The following is a 24,786-nucleotide window of genomic DNA, read 5'->3' on the forward strand; positions in this document are numbered from 1 at the left end:
GTATCAGGAAGCCACGGGAAAGTGGTGGGCTGGTAACACCAAGCCTCAAGGCAATCTACGGCCCTGTGCTAGTGAGGAGGGCTCCTGTCGTATCCTCTACTTACTATACTGCATGGCTAAGGTGCATACCACCTAGTAGGTTAAGGACTGGACTGCCCTGGACAATTGCAAGTTAGGATGAGAAACAGCAATGAGAGAGGCACCTCCTCACATTCACGTGGACGATGATGTACATTGTACCTATCGGCGCATCCCGGCAAAGCCGTATCCCATGCATCCGCTTCTTCTATGGCCGTCATGTATTCCTCGTACCCCGCAATCCAATCTTGGGGAGTCGTTAGTTTGCCATGGGATGAGAAATCATGGCACCTACTACGTTAGGTACCTAGGTAACTGTCGGTAGGTATTATGGATGGTGGATGATTCGGAGGCCAGCAACAGAGCACCTGAATGGACCACGGACATGCTGAACCCCTCTCCTCTCCTTTCTCCTCTCGAAGCCGGGTTGTAATCCGTCATCATTGATTGAGATGAGCGGGGATGCTTGGACCTACAAGTGCCGGTCAGACCCAAGGCCTGGTCGGACGGGATGGGATGGGATGGAAGCGGACGGATAGCTCAACTGCCTTGCCTATATAAAGAGTAAGTGAGAGGAACGGAGTGTCCGTTGGCTTTGGGTTTTTTTTGACTGAATCCGTTTTCCCCAATCCATCCATATCATAAGGAATACATACAACAAGTCGAGACTTTTGTGTGTGTTGTTGCCGGTATCGAATACTCAAGCCTCAGGATTCTTTACGTACCTCAGGTCGACGTTGACTGCTGTCACCTGTGTGTTTGATATCTCAGCATTGAATTGAAGCCCTGGCACATTTGTGTGATAACCGAATACTATCACTGAAGGACCACCAGAGGCAAGAGACACTTGTTGTTATCTTCTATTTGTCTACCTTTGCAAAATGTCCGCCACCGAAGTCCGAGTTGCGCAGAATGGTTCGGAATCAGGATCGACCAAGATGAAGGCGGTCAACTACCAGGGCCCGTTCAAGGTCAAGATCGAGGAGGTGCCGAAGCCGGCTATCGAGCATCCTGATGATGTGGTGGTCAAGGTCACAACGGCTGGTGAGTTTGAGTCTGAACCCCAGTTCGAGTCCCATGCGAGCAGCGTGAGCATGGTGATATAAAGGCTGTCAGGATGCCAATTATGGCAATCTGGTATCTCGGACATCTGTCGTCTTTCACAGTCCTGGCATCTGCGCAACAGAGTGTTTATCCAGAAGGGTTTGAAAGGCTGACTGATCGTGTGATATGCATTGATATAGCTATCTGTGGTTCGGATTTGCATATGGTGAGTTCCCAAATTTCGGGTCTTCTCCTCTTGCTCAGAGCCTTTGGGCTCTCCTGAGTCAAATGGCTCGACTGGTTCCCTGTCACGCCCTTTTGGCCTGATTACCGAATCACGATTCCTTTCGCTCATCATTACCAATACAAACTTCCTCAAGGCGGTGCTAACATGTGAATGTGATACAGTATGAAGGACGAACTGGAGCCGAACCTGGAATCACCTTTGGTACGTCTACGGTCTCCGGTCTACCTTTCTTTCCTCATGGAGCAATTCAAATGAATTCGTCTAGGGGTTTGCCTAATCCATGTCCATGCTTGATGGCAATAGCCCTTCAGGCTGGCTGCTGACATTACTTGCTCTGCAACGCGGATAGGCCACGAAAACATGGGCATCGTCGAAGAAACCGGCGCTGGAGTCACCCTGCTCAAAAAGGGCGATCGAGTAGTCATGCCGTTCAACGTTGCGGATGGCCGCTGCCGCAACTGTGAAGAAGGCAAGACTGCGTTCTGCACAGGCGTTAACCCGGGCTTTGCGGGCGGTGCGTATGGATATGTTGCCATGGGGCCTTATCGAGGTAAGTGAGAGGAACAGAAACAGCGGTTCTGATTTTATTACCGGCGTCGGAACCCTTTGAAGAGGTTGCCCCTTACACTTCTCTTCTTGAACGGACACCCGTTGAAGGACTTTCCTTCAATCTTCACTTCCCTTTCTGGCGCTCCACTCCGCTCCGCCCCACCCCGACCCACTCTCTTTCCAAATCGAGCCAAACCACCAACGTCCATGATGCTCCCCCTCTACGAAGCTCTTCAGTTCTCAAGAGAGGAGGACTTGAAATGGCTAACAACATATCATATCCCCTTTGCAGGCGGACAGGCGCAATATATTCGCGTCCCCTACGCCGACTTCAACGCCCTCAAGCTCCCACCCGGAACAGAACACGAGAGCGACTTTATTCTGCTGGCGGACATTCTACCAACTGGCTGGCACGGAGTCACTCTCAGCGGCTTCAAGCCAGGTGAAAGCATCGCCGTCTGGGGTGCTGGCCCTGTCGGCTTGATGGCAGCGTACTCGGCCGTCCTGAGAGGTGCGAGCCGCGTGTTTGTGGTGGACAGAGTTCCCGAGCGACTAGCGGCGGCCGAGAAGATTGGATGTACGCCCATCGACTTCTCCAAGGGAGATGCGGTTGATCTGATCCTGAAAGCCAATGGTGGCGATATGGTTGACCGCGCGGTGGACGCCGTGGGGTATCAAGCCGTTGACACGGGCGGGAAGAAGGAACAGCCTAATATAGTGCTGGAGGCCATGATAAGAGCAACGAGGCCTTGTGGAGGACTTGGCATACCTGGTCTTTATGTTCCCACTGACCCCGGGGCGCCCGACGAGGCCAGTGGGAAGGGGATGATCAGTTTGAGTTTTGGGAAGTTGTTTGAAAAGGTACGTGATATTCTTGCTCGGACCGTTCTTGAAGTGGTGTGGGTTTCGGTGGGGATCAGGGCATAGTCTGTTTGCAGGCTCTGGTATCTGAAATCTGGAGTCTGCATAGATGGATGGAAGGTCTGGTGGTCGGGGTGCTGTTGCCGTTGCCGTTGCTCCAAGACGACTGCGAAGTATCAAAAAGAAACACCATCTAACTGACTTGTTTGTATAGGGTCTCTCCCTCGCCACGGGTCAATGCAATGTCAAGCAGTATAACAGATACTTGAGGGACTTGATCATCGCTGGCAAAGCCAAGCCGTCGTTTGTGGTCAGTCATGAAATCGGCATCGACGATGCAGAGACTGCGTATGAGAAGTTCGACAAGAGGATTGATGGATATACTAAGGTCTTGATTCATCCTAATGGGCCGTTGTAGGGGTTTGTATCTGTCCATATACATACCAACCTAGGAGGGGCTTTACAACCCGAAATGGTGACCTTCGGCTTTTGAGTGCGGTGGAGATGGAAAAGGTGGTATTTATTAGCTGCAAATCTAAGTTTGTATGCATGTATGGAACACAAATGAACCAAGCTGAGCCCAGGGAGCCATTCTTTTCTCTTTCTCTATACAGTCGTACTCGATACTCCTGCACCGTGTGGTTGACTACAGTCAGTCCAGGTTTGGCCTGGGTTTGGCCTAATATCTCGGTAGCTGCTTGACCGTAGCGATATTTCCCCATGCAAAAGGTCAGATCAAACCAAGGTTCTCAATGTTGCCTTAGGTGCCTGGACTGCGCACTGTATTGAACTCGTGTCCAGCAAAGGTCTGGCCGCAGATTATGTATGATAGACCAGAACGCAACAGATAGCCGGCTACGGGCCTGCCTCCCACACGGTTGAAAACGGCTCTGCCAGTGGTGGGTGACCTTTGTGGTTGTTGCTTGCCGCCGGGGGCTCGTATTCGGATTCACCACGAAATGTAAAAAAGGGGCTGCTCGAGGCTGAATTGTCAGGGTTCTGATTGGCCAGTCGAGGCTTGGCCTGTTATCACCTCCATTCAAACTTGAGTCCAGACTTCAACTCGACATCCAAGTTACAAGTTCGACTTTTGATGTGGAACAATAGCGTTCATGTCTTGTGTAACTCGACCTACTGGTGGTACCCACCTACCGCGAGTGCTCCGGGCACTGATATGGCCATGCCATGATGGTCAGGTAGGCGTTGTTGACATTCAACCTCCATCGGACTGAAGCAATAATATCGAGTTGACGACGTGCTCTTCATGAAAACCAAGGACACGTTTGCTTGACCGCAGCAGTGTAAGATGCATCAGGTGTGCCCAGGACGAAGACAAGTCAGATCCGGGGAAGAAGGTCATACGCACTGGTCGAGTTTCACAATCAACGTCCCATTCCTGGCCCCCAGATTGCCCGACCAGCCAGTCTGGCCAACAGAGACACAAGTCTGGGCCTCGATTGGCTCTCCCCGCGACGTGGCCCATGCTGTGACCATCCATCTTCCCCTTGGTTTCAACGGTCTGTTTGGCCCCCAAAAGGCCAAGGCTTGGGCGAAGCAACGTCGAAGTATGGCTCATCTCTACCATGCATGAATGGTCTATTGGCAAATCATCATTGTGAGCACTGGACGCTCTTTCAACGTGTTTGGGGTTTTTTTCCGCCCTGTCACACAAGCAATCCAAGCCAGTCCTTGCCGTCAGAGCTCGTCCCTTGCAACCACAGGCCGTAGACCGACCGGCCTTTTGCATCTCAGTCGAGAAAACTCGAAATCAATGCCTGATCGTGCTTGGACAGATATGGCAAGTGACTGGAGGCCAATGCATACAGAGGACATGTTTTGACTCTGTACATTTATGTTGTGCAAAGGTCATGGTCTTCCTTTCCTACTTCCCTCGTTTTATTCTGGCTATCGTCTCTGTGTGATAGCCTTTCTTTTGCGTCTCGTCCGTGGGCGTCGGAAAAGGTATACCTCAAATATCATCGTTGCCCCGAAATTCGAGTTCGGGAGTTCGCGAAACGAGACAAACCATTCAGAGGGTTGGGTCGGCAATCCGAACACAACATGTCATCTCTGACCATCGGCTACATCTCTGGCATCATTGCCGCGGCGGTCTTCTTGCTTCAGTTCCTGATTCCCAATGCGATGATCGTTGTTCTGGTCGGCCTTCTCCAGAATGAACACAGCACAGTCACTTGGTCAGTGGTGGAGCGTAATCTCTTGAGTTCCATGTGGTATGTCTCTGCTCAAGCCCCAGTCCATGTCGAGGACTGCCACGTCCATCATTGCATGCAGGCTCTCCCAAGTTTCTCAAGCATATATAACATGCCACCACAATTCCAGGCCACTCTTCCTCCGCACAGACTCGGCTGCCGGCACAGGAGTCGACCGTCGAATCAGGCTGCTGACCTGGATTCGGCCACTTGCTCTGGGCGTGGTGACCGTGGCGGCCGTGGTGACTCCCCTGGGACTCCACGACGAGATAGTGCCTTCAAAAACACCGCAACCCGTCGCATTCGTGTACATGCAAGACCCGGGTCCAATGGGCTACGGGACACCGCCGCGCAGTGATCTTGGATTCACACGCACGTGCGGGGCCTTGTTGCCCGTGCAGTGTCCTGGGACCACGGTCGCCATCTCATACGCCGGCAACGACACTTACATGGAAGCGAACATCACCAATGACGACTACGACATGCGTATCCCACACGTGCTGGCCGAACTGTACCAAAGCGGTCTTTTGCAACATCCACAGCCGGTGTCGAGTTTCTTCGATATCCAATCCCGTCAGTATTCGTTTCAGACACAGCAAGGGACTCTGGGCGGGAAATACATTGTCGACGCCTTTCGATATCTGATGAACATGGTTTTGAATGCCGCTGTAGAGCCCGTCGAAGGGCTGGTGGTTGATACTGTCACAGGGGGCATCGCCTTCCGCAATCATACCGTCCCAGTGGGCGACGTGGCGCTCGGCGCGGAATGGACGGAGGATCTCCTCTGGGTCGAGCCCGAGACGGCGTGCGTTGATACCAATGTCTCGATCGAGTTCCGCATTCCCTACCAGGGTCTGTATAGCAAAGAGCTGGCGAACATCTCTCTGGTTGATAACGGCGGCTTTGCCAACGTGGTCACGGAATATCCGCTCGTCGATGTGACCAATGCGCAAATGGAGCCGAATCTTCAAGGCCGAGCATACAAGGCCGCCTGGATGGTCAATGCTTACACCATGCTGGTCATGAACATCACCCGGCCCAGTCCAAATGCTTTTGGATACCTCAATTCCAAGATAGGGGACAGATACCCGGTCACCACAAACCAAGTGTCAAGCGCGCAGCTGAACGGCATCCACATCACCAGCTTGTGGTCGTCGTTGCTGGATCCTGACGCATACCTGTCCAATTACACACTGGCAGATACCCCCGGGGCAAACTACTCCAATCCGTTTGGCATCACGTCGGCCAACTACAGCGACATCTCATTGATCTGTGCCGGTGCAGGAGGCAAGGATCTCGCCAACCTCACCAACATCCACGTCGCGTGCGGCATGATCTTTGGAGCTGCGCGGCGCAAGGATGGGTCCAAGAGCCTCGTCTTTGAACCTGAGACCTGGTGGACGCAGTCGGTGTACAGTTGTGCCTCTGCGATGAAGGCGAGTATCAAAGAAGTCCGGTTCCGGTACAACGCCACTGGCTTGACGGGAAATACTCTGAAAGCGCTGACAGTGGTCAACGTAACCGACAAGCCGTACTCAGACAACAAATCCATGCCGCTCTGGGGTGTGGAATCGCCAGACATGGAACTGGCTGATGTACCCCAACTCTGGGGGCTTATCTCGCCAGAGCTTGAGAGTTCGGTCAATCTTTCCACGATTCGAGCACCTCATCTATATCTGCCTGGTTACGGAGGGTTGCTGTCGGGCAGTAGCCCCGGTCAAGAAAATTTGCCTGCAGCAGATGGTTTGACTGATGTCCTGGCCGGCGTGTATCAAGACACATTGGGCGCCGGTGACATGGCGGACTATACAGGTACAACAAACATGGCCATGTACGCGACGTGGAGAGATCTGGCCAGTTCGGCTGCGACGATGAAGAAAATTCCAAATCTGATATGGACCGATCTTGCGGCAAACATGCTGATAGGCACGCGAAGCTGGACTTCCGGCTCTGCATTGCCAGCCAACCTTCAGAAGCGTGCCGACACTGCAAATGGCTCTGACGGCAATTCCGCGGTCGTCCCTGTGACAGTGTATCAGCGGCAGATACGATACCATTGGCTCTTTGCGATCCCGGCATTCCTCGCCCTGTTTCTGTTTCTTGTCGTCTTGATGGCGGCTCTGGTCTCTGTCCTTTCTGGGAGAGGACTGCCAGCACGAGTGCAACACTACCTCTATCATTTGTCATCGGGACGACTGCTCGGGTCAATCCAATATCCAGATGAAGGTGACAGTTTAGCTCCGACTAAGGAATGGATTGCACGTGTCGGCAGGAGACCTAGTGGTTTGCACGAAGGCCCTCGAGATCGTGATGCAGGGCTCCGAATCTCACCTTTGCTTGGTCAACAAGACCAAATGGTAAGGCCTGAGAAGCCTGGGGGCATTGTAGACACCGGCGAGCTGCAACCGGACGCTGTCGATGAGACAGAAGGCCATGTGCAGGGGAGCGGGTATGAGAGACTGCCCAATGTGGACGAACGACAACGGTGAATAGACAGAAGAAGGTGTGGTTAGAACTGGGCTACACCGACGCGAATCGTGGTTGAATGACGCACGTTGAATCGCCGATACCCGAACATGGAGCCTCGAGCGACAGCCAACTTCGGCAGTCGTGAGCTTCCAAGTTTTTCAGCAGACTAGGTATGCAATGCCGTGTTTGTCCTCCAGGCCGATGGATCAGTGCTCTTTTACATTCTCCCACGCAGATACTGACCGGGTTTTCCTTGGCGTTTGCAGTCTCGAGCAGGATCGAAGAGGTTGCGGCGATAGCAGTGATCAAGCCATGGAACACAGAGAGAGCAGAGCGAGGCGATGAGCCTGGGACGGGGACACGAGGTGAGAGGAGTGTCTATCGCTGGTGTCCTGATGCATCTTGTCAGTGCTTGTCGCTAGACTGGCAAACAATATGCGTGATAAAGTGGTTGGTTCTGCTATCACAACCATGAGCACCTAGTCTTGTTAGTCGGACACTTGTTCAAGCCACAGGGTTGGTGGTCATCGGGGCACAAGACAGGGATCTGAGGATGCAAGTAATCCAATAGACGCGAGAGCGAAGCCCATGTGGAAGCAACCCGTGGGTGGATGAATGGGAAAAGGACGAAGATGCAAATAAGCGGGTGGGAATGTGGGATAGACGAAGTGGATGACAGTAGTGACAGGTAACCAGTACAGATAGAGGTACCAATCTCAAGTGGGAAAACTTGGAAGTGCACTTGGAGGGGCACCTGCGGGAGCGGTTTGGGGAGCTAATGAGGCATCTCCAGGCCTCTCCCGCCTAAACTTGAATAAAACAAGCACCCGATGAGCCGACTTCTTAAGGGTCTAAAGACGCTATTAAGGCCCCTGCTCCCATCATTTGCAGCCTAGGGACCTCCAGGGCTCACCAAGATTTTGGAGCCGAACTTAAAATGTGTATACAGGTGTCCAGAGACCACCACTTCGGTAGTAGTTCCTTTGCTAGACGTGGTACTTTTTGAATAGACAACTTGAACCTAGTGCGATAGTAGTGGTGGTGATGGAGGTGGAAGAGAAAGATCAATCAATCAATGCATCCATCCCTTACAGTTCCCGTTGCCGACGACTGTGACAGAGCATTTCCATTGCAGGCTTCTGGAAATGTTCAAATATACTCTGCCGTCCATCTCGAGGCCTGTTGCTGGTCTCCGTTGCTCATGACGCTCTCTTCACCAGCATCCCTCGTCGACTGTGACAGATCCTGCGGGAGGACGCTGGCCTCAATCCAGCATCCTTCTGATTCTTTCACTTCTCTTTCACTTGATCAATCGCTCATCAACCTGGTCAGCCACCATTGTCGCAGCATTGTCACGTCTCGTTCATCATGCCAGCCTGAACTGTGTCGCCGTCTACCCCCCAACCTACCAGTATCGCGTCTATCAGTGCCCCTCCTCCGCAGCCTGTTGCAAAACCACTTAACCGATCAATACCCTCGTCGCGAATACCTACACATGGACACACTGGTCGACAATCAATCACCGGTTGTGCCATAGTAGACGCCAAAGACGAGCACACCCAAAGTATCACTCAAGTTGCCAGCGTTACACAGGAAGTTCCTGACGCTGTCGTTCTGTCTGTACCCTGACCCTCCAGCCTGCGCCCGGTGGAACCGATCTCTAGGCGAGACCCTCCCGCTCCCTATTACGCCTCCTTAGCCGTCCGACACCATCGCCATCTCCATCTCGCGGGTCCCGGCCCCTCGCTACCACGATCATACGCCCTAATCGGTCAAGCCTCATCCGCCTCACCAGCCTCACCAGCCTGCGCTCCAGGCTCCGCGCCACCAAAAGATATGCCTCGTCTTTTGTCCTCTGCTATCCAATACCTCCGCAATAATGTCGACCGAGCAGCCCCTCATGGCCACGAATCAGTCCCTTTTTTGACGCAGGAACGGATCTATGTCAAGAGCCCGGACGTCGAAAATGGAGCCTACAATGACCTATGTGCCGTCAAAGCCGATTTCGATACTGCCAAATCACCCATCGCCTCTAATCCTGACACTGTCCCTGACACGTCCTTTGACCGTATCGCAACTGCTATTCTTCCTACATGGCGCTGGACACAGAGTCTCCCTTCGTGGACATCTTTGGACAGACGGGGACGCATTGTGCTGTACACAGAGCATATCAGAGACAGCAGTTCATACGAATCGCGCCGGACCGTCCCATTGAAGAAGGTTCTACGCCTTTTGGCCTTGTCGCTGATGCTTCTGTGAGCAGACATGCTTCAATTGTGCGACACTTCTGCTAACACCTCTGCAGGGGACTTCTCGAATTCATTGCCTTGTCATGCGGCCTCCTGCTTTCATTCTTTCCCGATGAAGTGGACGACGTATTGGGTTCCTGGACTGCCTCTGAAAGTGTCTCGGACAACCTAACTCACTGGCCCACTGATTTCTCCGCTGACGTTCATCCTGTCGCTTGCCATTCTCACAATGACTATTGGCGCAAAGAGCCTCTGTTTTCTGCACTGCACGCCGGCTGCACCGGGGTCGAGGCTGATGTGTGGCTGGTTGGTGAAGAATTGTATGTCGGACATTCCATGGCCGCTCTGGCTCCGGAACGGACTCTTCGTAGTCTCTACATCGACCCCCTGATGAAGATTTTGGACCACCAGAATCCTGTCACTTCATTCCATCCGTCTATCGACACCCCTCCAAACGGTGTCTTCGATACGAAGCCAGCCGAGACCCTCGTCCTGCTGATCGATTTCAAGAACGAGGGCCATGCCATTTGGCCATATGTCTCTGCGGAAATCGAACCTCTACGGGAGAGGGGCTATCTCACCTATTTCAACGGTAGCGATGTAGTCGACGGGCCGATCACCGTCGTGGTCACGGGAAATGCCCCTTTCCACGCCGTGGTTGCGAGCCCACATTACCGGGATATGTTCTTCGATGCTCCTTTGGCCCTCATGGAGAAACTATCCGACATGGTTCCGCCAGGAGCACATCCACCTGCATCTTCACAAGACACCTCACTTCAGGGCACTCGCTCTGTTCCCACCAAGCGGCACTGTGAGGATCAGGGTCAAGGTCTGTCAGGGTCAGCTCCCTTGAACCCCGCCATCTATTCCCGTGCCAACTCATATTATGCATCGGTCTCCTTCCAGGACAGTATTGGGTGGCCTTGGCGAGGCCGATTGTCAAACGGCCAGATTGACAGAATGCGCAAACAGATTGCAGGAGCACACTCCCGAGGCCTGAAGGTGCGATACTGGGGGGTGCCCAGCTGGCCCCGAGGAATGAGAGACTACCTGTGGCGGACATTGGTTCAAGAAGGCGTTGATTATCTGAACGTCGATGATCTAAAATCGGCCACACAAGGCACCTGGGGCTGGGGCGAGAAGAAGTCTTGGTTCCATGGCCCGTGGCGGTCTCGCTTTATTGAGACAGGGGAGTGAACGTTCCATGCAAAGGCGGCACTCCCACCAAAATGATCGGATGAGAAACGACACACAGCAGAATTGCAGACACAGCTGAACCAAGGATGGGAGCGGCACGGATGTTAGATGAATGAAGCAAACAGGTTTCCAAGGCCCCGACCTCGATGCATAAATCAGAGCATAGCAAGGCGTTTCAAGCGGTGCTTTTCCACGATTTTGCAGAGATTGGGTCCAGGGACAGTGGCCAACAACCACACGTGCAGCATACGATACCCCGGAGTCTCGGAAGAAGACCAGTCCTGAATGCGTTCAATAAACAAGAATCAAATCTGCAAAAGTGCTACTTTGCTCTCAATGGCTTGGTGTGGTAGACTGGATTCGTAGGTCATTGCCATCTGAAGCCGCCGTCGAGTAAGTTGGCCAGCAACAAGCATCGCAGCAGAAGCAGATGCTTGAGCCCGGCCAGAGACCCTTCCATAAACCACCCGGCAAGGCAAGACGCTACAGAGTACGTACTGCACCTGTAAACAGGTAGGTAGGCAGTCAACCTGTTCATAATGGCTGTTCGGGTGACCTCCGAGTCGATGGATCGATCCATCAGTCCCTTCTGGGATCGGCAGCTGGCCGGGCCGTGAACCGTGAATCTGACAGGCTCTTAGACTGTCTTATTTATCCCCATGCTGTGATGGGTAGCTACAATAGTCACCTAAGCAGAAAAGAAGCCACAACCTGTTCCGACGAATCTGGGCTTTGGGGAGGGAGATTGCACGCTTGGGAGAAAACGATAGTTCTAACTGCACACTTTATTTTCCAAGAAGAACAATCAATATAGTATGGCTGCATTGCAAACGTGGTATGGCGAGCCAGAGCCACCACTGGGCTTGACCGATAGTCCACAAAAGATCACTCAAACGCCATCGTCGGAACCTTCTGGCCTCCATCTGCGGACCGCTAGCCTGGCTTGATGGATTCGTTGTTCGCTAGAGGCAAGCCCAACGAAAAAAAAAGTATCGGAACGACGGGGATGGTGCCGATGATCTTCTCGAGGGTGGTGTCATGCTTGAGCTTCGAGGCGGCGGGATTCGCGTACCGAAACATGTTTCATACAAGGCAGATCACGATGGTCAGACCACTTTACACGGGGAGAGTGGGACTACGCCCCCAAACAACATCCCGGCTAGGTCAGGTCAGGGAGGATAGGGTCCTGATGATGGCGTCGTCTTGGTCTTTGTTACAAGAGGGTCCAGCAGGGTATTCGGGAACTGCTGGGTCTGGCACGGACTATATTTCAGAACCATCCTCGACTCATGTGTGGAGTGGTCACTGCTGCTGTTGGTGTCTGAGCTGGTTGGTACTGACATCGAGTCAGAGCAAATCGAGTTCGCGGAAATCATCCTGGCTTGGACGGAGTCGTACGGCACCAGAGGATACACAGCCCTGATCACCACCCCTTGCATGAACAAATCGAAGACCAGACGGCCAAAATGGCGGACGTACCAAAGGGAATGGAACATGTGGACCGGAAAGAGCTTTATACTTCGCTCCCCGTCAGGATCCGGTATCTTCAACAATTCCTCGAGTTTGGAGCAGGTTAGTAGTCCCTTCCAGCCTACTAATGTTTTTGTCAGTGTTACCAGATGACAGTTATACTGACGTGCAAGTGTTCCAGACGACGTTGTCGCTCTGATCGATGGACAGAAATACATCAAAGCCATCATCCCGGCCATCGTCAACATGGTCTACAAAAAACTGCTGAAACACGACATCACTGCCCGAGTCTTCAGCACACGAGACAGCCGCAACGAGGAGAATCCAGACCGGTGGATCAAAGAAGACGATGCACAGATCAGACACCGGAAGATGTTCCTGAGGTGGTACCTCACGAAACTCAACTCCGATCCCAGCAAGATGGAATATTGGCAGTACTTGGATAAAGTTGGGTAGGTGGAAGTGGCCTCTTCTCATCGACTGCCGAAACAAAGGAGAGAGACTGACAATCAACAAATGAATAGGTTAATGCACGTTGGCCAAGGTCGTCGAAACCCGCTACACGTGGACTATATCTTCCTGGGTGCCTGTCTGGGGTATATCCAGGACGCCATGACCGAAGCGATCCTCTCCCATCCGCGACTCGACCTGACGCAGAAGATCGCCATCGTCAGAGCAATCGGCAAGGTCATTTGGATTCAGAATGATCTGATGGCCAAATGGCATGTCGATGACGGCAAAGAATTTGCCGACGCGGTTGACGACGAGGAGATTCAAGCTGAAGCACGCGAACCGGAAGGGTACATGCACGGCAGGAGAGTGTTGGGCAGTGGAAGCGAGGACAGTGGTTTAGTCGACGCTTCATCCATGACTTCGGAGAAAAGCACCACGAGTCTCGGCCGGTCGATTGAGCAGATCAGTTTGAGCAATGAACAGAGCAAATGTCCGTTCAGTGGTATGGGCGGAGGGGATCTGGACAAGCAACGAGCAGCGACGTGGCGACCGAGAAGACAGGAGCCGGAAGCGAAGCCGCCGCCGACAGGTATTCCACGTCTTTATGTTGTTGATGGGAAGACGGTCTGTAAGGAGAAGCTGGAGCCAAATCCATTTGAGTAGTCCTATAACGATGATGAAGATACCTAGGTATGCTATGACTTCCCCTGAGAAATGTGTAACCACCTTGCCAGCCTCGTTGTTGATAGTGCATATCACGTTAGAATGATTCGCCGGTTTCATAGGGTGGAGCAGACACCATGGACGGCCGAAATCGAGTCCGATATTTTTTTCGTCTGCGAGTTGAACGTTCATTGACAGAGCGCTTCAAGTGTTCACGTTCTACAACAACATAGACAAGACCGGCGTCTAATTCATTCTGCGCCTTTCGCGTCCGCGGCGCGGTCACAGACAGACCACTTCTCGCAGCAGGTTTGCTTGGCGGGCGCTGCTCCTCAACTCATATCATTTCATCATCCGCCTTTGCACGGCATGGCAGGCAAACATTCAGAGAATCCCGACGGTGCGCCAGCAAAGCGCCAGAAGACGACTGGCGATATGAATCCTCAAGACAATCCCTACCTCGCTCACTGGCATGACAACGAGTCGAATGGCTATGCGAACGGTTATGCCACGCCTCCCAACCAGAGTGATAGCCCTCTGGCGAAATTCCCCCGCCACCAGACGACTGCTGCCATGGCCCAAGCCGCCGAAGATGGCAAGGTTAATCCGTTCACAGGACGGCCTCTATCCGAGCGATACTTTTCAATTCTGCGATCCAGACGAGACCTCCCTGTGCATGCACAGCGAGACGAATTCCTCCGATTGTACCAGAAATCGCAGATTCTCGTCTTCGTCGGAGAAACGGGTTCCGGAAAGACCACCCAGATTCCCCAGTTCGTGCTGTACGACGACTTGCCGCAGCAGGCAGGCAAGATAGTTGCATGTACCCAACCCCGACGAGTGGCTGCCATGTCGGTAGCCGAGCGTGTTGCGCAAGAGATGGACGTCAAACTCGGCGAGGAAGTCGGGTACAGCATTCGATTCGAGGACATGACGAGCCAAAAGACAGTCCTCAAATACATGACGGATGGAATGCTTCTGAGAGAGGCCATGAACGACCACGAGTTGAAGAGATACAGCACCATCATCCTGGACGAGGCCCACGAGCGGACCCTGGCCACGGATGTGCTGATGGCGCTTCTGAAGGAGGTGGTACTACGCAGACCGGACTTGAAATTGATCATCATGTCTGCAACGTTGGATGCTCAGAAGTTCCAGCGCTACTTCAACGACGCGCCACTGTTGGCAGTGCCTGGACGCACTCATCCCGTCGAGATCTTCTACACTCCAGAACCGGAGCGAGACTACGTCGAAGCGGCCATCAGGACTGTTCTTCAGATACACGCGACCGAGGCGGAGGGTGATATTCTGTTGTTTTTGACGGGAGAAGAAGAGATCGAGGACGCATGCCGCAAGATCTCTCTCGAGGCAGATGAGATGATCCGTGAAGCTGATGCTGGGCCGATGAAAGTCTATCCTCTGTACGGAACTTTGCCTCCTGCTCAGCAGCAAAAGATCTTCGAGCCCGCACCACCTCCGCGACGACCTGGCGGTAGACCGGGACGGAAATGTATCGTTGCCACCAACATCGCCGAGACGTCTTTGACCATCGACGGAATCGTCTACGTGGTCGACCCGGGATTCTCCAAACAGAAGGTCTACAACCCTCGCATCCGTGTCGAGTCTTTACTTGTGTCGCCAATCTCCAAGGCTTCGGCGCAACAGAGAGCCGGTCGTGCGGGCCGTACCCGGCCCGGAAAGTGTTTCAGACTGTACACCGAAGGAGCATTCAAGAAAGAACTAATCGAGCAAACCTATCCCGAGATTCTGCGGTCCAATCTGTCATCCACGGTCTTGGAGTTGAAGAAACTGGGCGTTGACGATCTGGTGCATTTCGACCTGATGGATCCTCCCGCTCCAGAAACGTTGATGCGGGCGCTGGAAGAATTGAACTACCTTGCCTGTTTAGACGACGACGGCAACTTGACGACCATGGGCCGATTGGCGTCCGAGTTCCCTCTGGATCCTGCACTGGCGGTGATGCTGATCTCGTCCCCGGAGTTCTACTGCTCGAACGAGATTCTGAGCTTGACAGCTTTGCTTTCGGTGCCTCAAGTCTTTGTCCGCCCGGCATCGGCGCGTAAGCGTGCAGACGAGATGAAGAATCTGTTCGCCCATCCGGACGGCGATCATCTGACCTTGCTCAACGTGTATCACGCCTTCAAGGGACCCGAAGCGCAGGCGAATCCGAGACAATGGTGTCACGATCACTTCCTCAGTCTGCGGGCTCTACAGTCGGCCGACAATGTGCGTCTGCAGCTCAAACGCATCATGGAGCGCGAAGAACTGGAGCTGATGTCAACACCTTTCGAGGACAAGAAGTACTACGACAACATCCGACGCGCCCTGGTGTCGGGCTTCTTCATGCAAGTGGCCAAGAAGGAGGCCAACGGCAAGACCTACACGACCGTCAAAGACAACCAGACCGTTCTTCTGCACCCGAGCACGGTCCTGGGCCAGGAGAGTGAGTGGGTGCTGTACAACGAGTTTGTGCTCACCAGCAAAAATTACATCCGCACCGTCACCGCGGTGCGCGGCGAGTGGTTGTTCGACATTGCGCCGGGATATTACGACATTGACAGTTTCCCCAAGGGCGAAGTCAGGACCGCGTTGCAGCGAATAGTGGAGAGAATGGCTCGACGACAGAAGATGAAGGGGGCCCGATAAGTCTAGTCTGGTCTGGACGGGAGAGGCCGGACTACCTAGATTTTGGGTGTCTAGTTCTGTTCTGTCTCTGTGAGGGCTGGGATACGAGCGTCCACATAACTAGTATGGAATGGGAGAGTGGCATCTTTCTGCATGTGGGGAGCAACCGTTCATGGGGTTTCAAATTCCAATCGAGGCCGGCACATGTCCTGGTCGCGGTCTTCTCGAACCCGTACACCGGTCCTCGCGAACAGCTGTCACCGCAGGAGAGCAGGTGTCCTTGCCTGTCTGTGTCCCGGTCCGCGTCGGTCAGCAGTCCCCAGGTTAGTCCCCAGGCTAGACGAGGATCAGTTCGATGGATGTTGAGGGGCCACAAGGCGAAGGGGGCCTGGAAAGGATTCGTTCGACCCATCCCGGTCCCAGATCATGCTGGTGGAATGGATGGAGATAGACAGACTCCTAGAGTATGGATGGGTTCTGCTCATGATGGCATCCTACTCCTAGTACCTTCAATAGTATTATTCCGAGGATGTCATCTCCTCCATACTGTGAGTGGTAGAGCATTTCAAACATTGCATCAGCTTCTCTTACTACTACCTCTCTTCTTACTACTACTACTCCTCTCCGATCACCACTTCAAAGACATATCTTGACAAGTACCTCAGTATCACAGACACGATTCTAAAACGGACCAGACGCTAACTTGTTGCATGGCCCCTTTATTGGTCAGTGAAGCACATACATATATCCTTATTGGATCCTCTTGTCTTTATCTTGTCTCTTTTCTCCCGCCCACACCCTTTTGCTCAGCCTCTTCAGCCTCTCTCAGGCTTTCGCTACTATTACACTTACCATCCCTGTGTTCATTTTCGGCCCGGAACCTAATACCACTAGCATGTCTTGCCAAGCTCCAAGTCTAGAGGTTTTCGTTCAGGTTCATTTCAGCCGTTGGGCTTCAGCGTCGGGAGGCGTCCAGTCCGACATGGCTGGCTTATCTATCTATCTACCTACTTACCTAGTACTTGACCTACTAACAGGTATCTCTATCTATCCTATTCAGACACACACACACACACAGGTCTACGAATCAACAAAACCAGACCAGACCAGCCCACGCACTGGCCTGCCCGACCACGGAGTCCGAAGTGAGACCGATTCTCACGACAGGGTTTCTGTACACATCTGTGTGATACAGGTCTAAATCTAGCCTACGCCCCGGTTCTCAATCCAGGATGTCGGGCATCTTCCCAGGGTCTATAACCCTAGCCTCAGGTAGGTGCAAGCCTGAATCCAGCTTACAGCCGACATGTTCGTCGACCTTGGCATGGGACTTGTCTTTCAGGCCCGACGGCATCGCCACCACGTCTCCCACGATGGCCATGGGGCCTGAAGAGTTGTCTTTCGATGATGGTAAGGGTTGGGCTTGGTTGTGGGGTTCTTCCTCTCTTATCCTTCTCCTTCTGTCTTGTAGCTTATTCTGGTGAGCTTTGCACGGAATTCACTCTGATTCCAATCTCCAAGTTCGGCTGCTGCTAGTATCCTCTGGCATCTGCACACTGCACGTTGTTTGCTCGTCGCAAAGATATTGTTTGCTTGTCGATCGAAACGTTGAGTGATACGCTTCGGTTGGTGGTGCTTTTACGAGTATAGGACCATTCTGTTCTGCGACCAAGTCCGTTTCTTCTTTCTCGAGCCGTGGAGACTTGTACTTGTGCTTGTCTTGTCTTCTTGCACACAATCTCGGCGGAGATTGGATCGCCCTCTTCTCCCATCGAATCGCTTTGATTGATTGTGAGCGACAGCGGCTTGAACTCGAGTCAGACTGTCAGTGTCGGGTATCGAGCTGAACAAGAAACAAACAACAAACCTCGACATGGTTCACTTACGACGACAAGATACCTTCGATGACTCGGACTACGAGTCGTGTCCGGTCGGAGGCGAGTGGTGGAAGTGCCAGGACATCAACTATCCCACTTTCATAGGATGCTGTTCCAGCAATCCATGCTCCGGCCAGATGTGCCCAGCAGACAATCTCTATCCCATGGGCTTTGGCTCCATCACGACCCCAGCTCCCGACTATCCGAACCATTCTTGTCCCTACGGAGGCTTATGGTATACCTGTGCCGACAACTCGATCGCCTTCCAAGGCTGTTGCGAGAGCAATCCATGCAACGGCCAAGGCTGCCCTGCCTCTGATCTACGAGCGGCTGCGCTTCACACCGTCGCTGTTGCCGGAAGCTCGACATTCACGGTCCCATCGTCCGTGGCGACGGCCGCTCCGACCGGCGTCTCTGGCGCTGCCTCAACGACATCGACCGCTGCGAAGCCCGTCCAGCAGATAACGACTTCCAAGCCGAACACAGCAGCCATAGCAGGCGGCACTGTTGGCGGCGGAGTTTTGTTGATGGCAGTCATCGGGTTCGCTTTGTATTGCTGTCTCCGACGACGGAGAGCAAAGCGTGCCGCCGCGAACGACGCAACACCCTCGCACGAACATAAAGGCTATTACCAAGACGCCGGTGGTGCGACTGGTGAGTCATCCATCCAAAACATTGATACGGAAGGATTGCGAATGAATGAAGAACGTTATCACTAATTGCTGAACCACTTGACAGTCTTGACCCCTGTGCCGAACTACACCAAGATGGCCGCACATCTGTCATCCTCTTCGCACAGCCCGTCGTCCCCTGCACCTACATATACCTCGGTGGGGACCCAACAGAACCAAGAGACCACGGAACCACAAGAGATCATGGGCCTGGGCTTGACGCCAGAACAGTTCAATCGGCGCAGCAAGTCGAGGACCCCGTTTCAGCTTCTTGATGGTCGTCCTGTCGAGCTGGCGTCGTCTGAACGCCTGTCTATGGGTGCACCTGATGTGGGAGCTACAAGTCCGCTCTTGGAGTCGAGGTCGGATCAGGCGAAGATGAATCATACTAATCGAACATCGCGACTCCGGAATAGTCCACGAATGGGGCATCTAAGAACACAGCTTTCCAGGAGTCCATCTAGGACATCGACTGGATCTAGGGATTCGGAGGTTTGAGTGGTAGATAGGATCGAGGCACTTTCTTGGACATGATGAGCCTACAGAGTAATACTACTTGAGAGACAGGGGGTTTCATACCGCCAGATCTAATCTTCAAGATCTAATCTGCCAGATCTCTTTGATCTAGTCTAATCGACCTTATCTGATTGGACAGAACAACGACATGTCTCCACGTGACCGTATATTTTCTGTAATGAAACTCGCCTTGTGTTTGTAGAAGAGACTGTTTAGAACACGACCCCGAGTGATACCATGAGCAGCTAGTCGACAGCGCCCGATGTTGTATAGCCGGCCACTTTGCAAGCGAATCTCGGTTTTTCCTGTTTTCTCGACCTGCCCCTTGAAAGCAAGTTTTCATTCACGACTCTTCCATGGTCGACGACAACCAACGACAGGGTTTTCATTAAAAAAGTTCCTACCCTTCACGGACTACAATGCCGTTGCGATAGCAAACCACATAATGCAAAAGATGAGGATGACCGCCGTTCCATCCAAGCGCCAGAAACTGGCTGCTCAAAAGCTGTTGAGCGAAGGCACGCCGACCGAAGTCTTGACGTTCGAAGCACTGTCACTCCTGGGCCAACGACAGGAACACCAACACCAACACCAACACGAAGCAGACACGGACGTAACCAATGGCGACAGATCAGCAGAACAAACCCCAAATCCACAATCAACCCAACCTCCTGAAGAGCAATCTCAATATACTCCCCCTCCGCCCCAGACCGAACTAGAACTCGAAATCGAACAGCTTTCCTCCACCGGCGACGGCCTGGCCTACTCGGCCGACAAGAACCATGTCTACGTCGTGCCCTTCTCCATCCCCGGAGACCGGGTTCTGGCCAAGACATTTCCGCAAAAGCCCAATCCTCTGTTCACGCACCTGGATTTCATCCAGGTCCTTCGGCCGTCTGCCCAACGTGAAGGCGTGACGCCGGGCTGCAAGTATTTCACCGTCTGCTCCGGCTGTCAACTCCAGATGATGTCGTACGAGGACCAGCTGCGACACAAGAAGACGATCGTGGAGAAGGCGTTCAAGTATTTCTCCAACCTGGATCCGTCGCGTATCCCGCCCGTCGGTGAGACGGTCGGGTCGCCGCTGCAGTATGGCTACCGCACGAAACTGACGCCGCATTACGACAAGCCGCCCAAGGGGGCCGACGACAAGACCCTACCTGCCATCGGGTTTGGGATGAAGGGGACTCGCCGCGTGCTGGATATCGAGCAGTGTCCGATCGGCACGCCGATCTTGAATGAGGGATTCCCTATTGAGCGCAAGAAGGTGTATCAGACGTTTCGGAAGAGGAAGGCTGGTGCGACGATTCTGCTGCGCGAGTCGACGTCACGGAAACCGATCCAGTCCGATACAGAGAAGAATGGGAGTGAAGCTACTCGAAACGATGATACTATGGCTCAGAATATCGGTGATTCAGCAGCGAATCGTGATGCTGGTCTGACCAGCAAGCCAGATCAGACCGTTCAGACCGAACCGAACAGCGAGTCAGTGGCATCAAAGAACGAGGACTTGAACTCCGTGTCACGACTAGAAGCCTACATCGCCTCTCACAATTCGGCTCCTTCGCCCCTGACCCTACCCGCCCCCAAACCGCTCTCGGTCCGACGTCGCAGACGAAGCAGCGGTTCGCCCGAGATCATCTACACCTACGACACATACAAGGACATCAAAACATACACGTCGACCGGGACGGACTGGACGACCGAACACGTCGGGGAATTTGTGTTTGAGAGTCGCGCCAATTCCTTCTTCCAGAACAACAATTCCATCCTGCTTTCCTTCATCCGCTATGTGCGGGAGAATTGTCTGCCACGAGAGGAGGACGACACTACTAGCAATGACAATAACAACAGCAACAGCAATGACACTGAGACGGCCAACAAGAATCCTACAATAACCTCTCCCACCACCTCTCCCAGCACTCCTTCTACCAAAACCCCACCCATCAAATATCTCCTCGACGCCTACTGCGGCAGCGGCCTCTTCGCAGTATGTCTGTCGCCGCTCTTCTCGTCCGTGCTCGGCATCGACATCGACGTCCAAGGCGTCGAAGCCGCGCGCCACAACGCCACCGCCAACGCCATCCCCAACGCCGGCTTCATCGCCGCGGACGCCGAATACATCTTCGCCGACGTCCCCTTTCCGCCGGACCAGACGGCCGTCGTGATCGACCCGCCGCGCAAGGGCGCCAGTGTGGATTTCCTCCGCCAGCTGTGTGTCTTTGGCGCCCGGCGCGTCGTCTATGTCAGTTGCAATGTGCACACCCAGGCGAGGGATGTAGGCATGTTGGTTTCGGGGTTTGATGAAGTCAAACCCCAAGGAGGTGGAGATGAGAAACAACCCGGAGGACATGGGAAGATTCTTGGTGGTGCCACCGCTAGACCTAGACCTCAATGGAGATACGAGATTGAGAGTCTGAGAGGGTTCGATTTCTTTCCACAGACGGGACATGTCGAGGGAGTGTGTTTCTTGAATCGGGTGCCGAATTGAACCGACCGAAAAACTGGATCAGCTGGATCCCAGGTGGCCATGGATAGTAGAGGCAGGTAGATAAATTACCTTATATCAAACTCGGGTGAGGGTGGATGTATTAATACAGGGGATAGCAAGAGAATGGATATTTACCTGATGTTCTAGAACTGGACAGCTACCTAGCTATTCTTCAAGAGCTGCTCCCTTTCCCTTTCCCTTTCCCGTTCCCTTTCCTCTCGCTACCAGGTATGTATGTTATATGGTCATCACTATTGGCGCAAATTAGAAACAATACCTACTTGTGTGGTCGACGCCGAGCCTGGAAGGGAGGAATAGTCACAATAGGCGGTAAATATGATGATAGTCGTTCTTGTCTCCCGACCATATGCCAGTCTCTGTGCAACGGCGCCGGCGTCATCGCTTATATGCAAAAGGAACCGTAACATCAAGTCATAAGGAATAAGGTGGACGACTCTCTCGTGATTGAGGTGCCCTTTATTGATCCATCACTTGTGTTTCACCATATACAACGGGAACGTCATGGGTTCAAGGCAAGACTGGAGCTCGAACCAGGACCAAGTGGGATGGACGTTGATAAATATCTCTGTTTTGATTGCCAAACTTTCCTTTGCAGCTCTACGTACTGCCTGGACCACCCAACAAGGCAAATCTTCTCACAATGCTAGGTCCTATCTCTTCATACTCGGCCTTGGTGTGGCAGTAACTTCGAAACTCGGGGGTCTGACCGAGCAAACTACCACCGAACCATGGTCCATGTCGTTGTCGCTTGTGTGTGACCACTTGCACATCCAGGCCACCACTCTTGGCTCCACCACTTCGAGCCTCGGATGCTCGGATGCGTGCGTCTACCAAGTGTCGAATGTCTCGCTGTAATCGGCGGCCAAAGTCCTTGTACAGTGTCGAGCCACCGGACAAGACAATGTTTTTGTACAGACCTCTGCGCACGTCTATAGGCGAAGATTGAATGACTCCATCGACGACGGTGGGTAGCGGGGTGAGGAAATCCGAAGAGTAGATTTCGGGGTTGAAGAAGATTTCGGGGGCCAGGAATCGTTCGTAACCGACGTCGATCGTCACGGATCTTCCATTGGGAGAGGTGACGGTATGTTTGAGGAATCGGTCGGGCTCCTTGTCGTAGCGGGCAAATTCTTTGACGATATCTGGACACACGTAACAGTATTCTTCCTTGACCCGTTCGGCCGTCTTCAGACTGCTATCGGGTTCTCCTCGATCTCGCAGCAGGCTCTGCACGAAATAGGTGATGTCTCGTCCGGCTATCGGAATACTCTTGATCGACGATCCAATAACGTAACCTTCGGCGACGGGAATGACATGAGTGACACCGTCCCCGGAGTCGATCACCGTTCCTGTAAGAGACCGGTCCACGACTTTCGAAGATGTCCACGAGGCAGCCAGAGCAAGCACGGCTTGAACCGCAATGTATAGACCAGCACAGTTGAACGATTCGAACATGATTTCGGCGGTGTTCTCACGGTTCTCGGGAGGGTTCAAGGGCTGTAGACACTATCAGCAGCTGGCCCCCGAAAACGCCTGCACCACTTACCGGCTCCGTGAGGAGGAAGTAATGGTCTTCCGGCTCGACTCTCAAGTACTTGAATATCGAGTTGGACCAAAAGCGTTCCATGTAGTCCCAATTGTCGACCTGACCGTGTCTGATGGGATAATGTATACTGTAGCCGGGTCCATTCGCAGCAGCAAGTGCTTCGTCGCCGATAAAGAAGTCCAGATCTTCAGTGCCACGTTTCCCTGCCAGATTCGAGCTGGCACCCGCGCCGCCTGTTAGGTATGACGGCTTGTTGGCCACGGATGGTCTTCCTGAGCCTGATCCTGCACCACTTCCAGGTCCCTTCATCGCGATGGCCGTGGGAAACACCCAAGAAGGAGCATCATTGCCGGCAAACCCTAATATTCGGCCGGTCAGAACAGGATGGTGGGGGAATGAAGATGAGGGACAGTGAGCGCACCGAGTTTGGAGAACCCAGTTCCGCTGGCGATCTGTTAGCAGGGATTCCAGCAGCGGTTTGTAGCTGTACATACTTGTCCATGACAACGGCTGGGGTTTGAGAGGCCATTTTGTAGGATCAGCAATTAGGCGGCCTCGAGCGGTAGTGAGGGTGCGGCTCGACAAAGTTCGGGAGAGGTCGCTAGGAGAAAGCACGAGTCTTGTGTATGCTCATCGCAGAGAGAAGCAAGAACTGAGTACAGGTCAGAGTATGGCTGGCAACTGGTGTTGGCCAATATAATGCTGGTCGCAGGCAGCTTCGTTACCTTATACCAGCAGACAGTGAGTGAGACGACGACCAATGTTACAAGGTGGGCGCATTGCTTGGAGTACGTAGCACCTACTAACAGGTTAGGTACCTAATGTTACTAGGGGCAAAGTGGGATGCACGTGATATATATCACGTGAGCATGTATTACTAAGTGCCGCTCCCCCTTTTCTTCCTGCCGCTATTCACTCGCTCTTCTTTGATACTCTCAATCAGACCAAAAGTATCTTAGGTATCAAGGCACGATGAAAATATTGAACATGACACACTCGTAGCTGCACTGTGAAGGACACTTCACTGCACTGCAGCCTGCAGCCTGCAGTGAGTTCATCAGTCCATGCCAAGCTTGCGCCTGTTGCTGAGGTTTAAGGAACACTGCCAGTGCATTAAAATACCAACGCAGTGCAGGTCGTCGATGGTGACGCCGCCTCTCCATCTGCCTCTTCCTCGTCCTGTTCACCTTTGGCACAGCCTGCGGCCACCGTGACCACCACCATCATTTAGTATTACTACTACCAGTACAGCAGATGATCTTTATCTTTCATCTTGTCTCTTCAAGCACCTTTATGCCCAGCACAGCTTTTACAGCTTGTAGGCTTTGAGCCTTCTTCACTCTTCATTCTTTTGTCAAGTCACTACTCACTCCTCACTACTTGCTACCTCGAGCGGTCCTCTTCTTCCTTTCAAGTGACACTGGCTTCGATGTGCTGCTTGCACCCCTCCTAATCTCTACACTGATTCTTCTTTGACTGATTCTCACCCGCAAGCTGCCCTTTCGGCTGGGACACAACCTCTCTTTCG

General features: G+C 53.1%; 8 protein-coding genes across 8 annotated transcripts; 7 read left to right on the forward strand and 1 right to left on the reverse strand.

Annotated features, from left to right (window-relative positions):
* Positions 1 to 959: 959 nt before the first annotated feature.
* On the forward strand, positions 960 to 3,197 carry A1O1_02957 (alcohol dehydrogenase; the record flags this gene model as incomplete). Its single annotated transcript, XM_007723865.1, has 5 exons — positions 960 to 1,166; positions 1,531 to 1,570; positions 1,719 to 1,919; positions 2,211 to 2,779; positions 2,994 to 3,197. The coding sequence occupies 5 exons, from the start codon at positions 960 to 962 to the stop codon at positions 3,195 to 3,197; spliced, it is 1,221 nt and encodes a 406-aa protein (XP_007722055.1).
* Positions 3,198 to 4,840: 1,643 nt separating this feature from the next.
* A1O1_02958 (uncharacterized protein) lies at positions 4,841 to 7,478 on the forward strand (the record flags this gene model as incomplete). Its single annotated transcript, XM_007723866.1, has 2 exons — positions 4,841 to 5,010; positions 5,120 to 7,478. 2 exons carry the CDS (start codon positions 4,841 to 4,843, stop codon positions 7,476 to 7,478), a joined length of 2,529 nt encoding a protein of 842 aa, XP_007722056.1.
* Positions 7,479 to 9,294: 1,816 nt separating this feature from the next.
* Positions 9,295 to 10,904, forward strand: A1O1_02959 (uncharacterized protein; the record flags this gene model as incomplete). The annotated part of the gene is made up of 2 exons (XM_007723867.1): positions 9,295 to 9,713; positions 9,764 to 10,904. The coding sequence occupies 2 exons, from the start codon at positions 9,295 to 9,297 to the stop codon at positions 10,902 to 10,904; spliced, it is 1,560 nt and encodes a 519-aa protein (XP_007722057.1).
* Positions 10,905 to 12,370: 1,466 nt separating this feature from the next.
* Positions 12,371 to 13,490, forward strand: A1O1_02960 (uncharacterized protein; the record flags this gene model as incomplete). Its single annotated transcript, XM_007723868.1, has 3 exons — positions 12,371 to 12,476; positions 12,556 to 12,826; positions 12,899 to 13,490. The coding sequence occupies 3 exons, from the start codon at positions 12,371 to 12,373 to the stop codon at positions 13,488 to 13,490; spliced, it is 969 nt and encodes a 322-aa protein (XP_007722058.1).
* A 369-nt stretch (positions 13,491 to 13,859) lies between these two features.
* On the forward strand, positions 13,860 to 16,157 carry A1O1_02961 (pre-mRNA-splicing factor ATP-dependent RNA helicase PRP43; the record flags this gene model as incomplete). Its single annotated transcript, XM_007723869.1, has 1 exon — positions 13,860 to 16,157. One exon carries the CDS (start codon positions 13,860 to 13,862, stop codon positions 16,155 to 16,157), a length of 2,298 nt encoding a protein of 765 aa, XP_007722059.1.
* Positions 16,158 to 18,009: 1,852 nt separating this feature from the next.
* On the forward strand, positions 18,010 to 19,182 carry A1O1_02962 (uncharacterized protein; the record flags this gene model as incomplete). The annotated part of the gene is made up of 2 exons (XM_007723870.1): positions 18,010 to 18,667; positions 18,752 to 19,182. 2 exons carry the CDS (start codon positions 18,010 to 18,012, stop codon positions 19,180 to 19,182), a joined length of 1,089 nt encoding a protein of 362 aa, XP_007722060.1.
* A 478-nt stretch (positions 19,183 to 19,660) lies between these two features.
* Positions 19,661 to 21,691, forward strand: A1O1_02963 (uncharacterized protein; the record flags this gene model as incomplete). Its single annotated transcript, XM_007723871.1, has 1 exon — positions 19,661 to 21,691. One exon carries the CDS (start codon positions 19,661 to 19,663, stop codon positions 21,689 to 21,691), a length of 2,031 nt encoding a protein of 676 aa, XP_007722061.1.
* Positions 21,692 to 22,309: 618 nt separating this feature from the next.
* On the reverse strand, positions 22,310 to 23,567 carry A1O1_02964 (actin-like protein 3; the record flags this gene model as incomplete). Its single annotated transcript, XM_007723872.1, has 2 exons — positions 22,310 to 23,209; positions 23,259 to 23,567. The coding sequence occupies 2 exons, from the start codon at positions 23,565 to 23,567 to the stop codon at positions 22,310 to 22,312; spliced, it is 1,209 nt and encodes a 402-aa protein (XP_007722062.1).
* Between the last annotated feature and the right edge of the window lie 1,219 nt (positions 23,568 to 24,786).

Source organism: Capronia coronata, assembly GCF_000585585.1.
Source record: "Capronia coronata CBS 617.96 chromosome Unknown acBCG-supercont1.2, whole genome shotgun sequence".
Lineage (NCBI taxonomy): Eukaryota > Fungi > Ascomycota > Eurotiomycetes > Chaetothyriales > Herpotrichiellaceae > Capronia > Capronia coronata.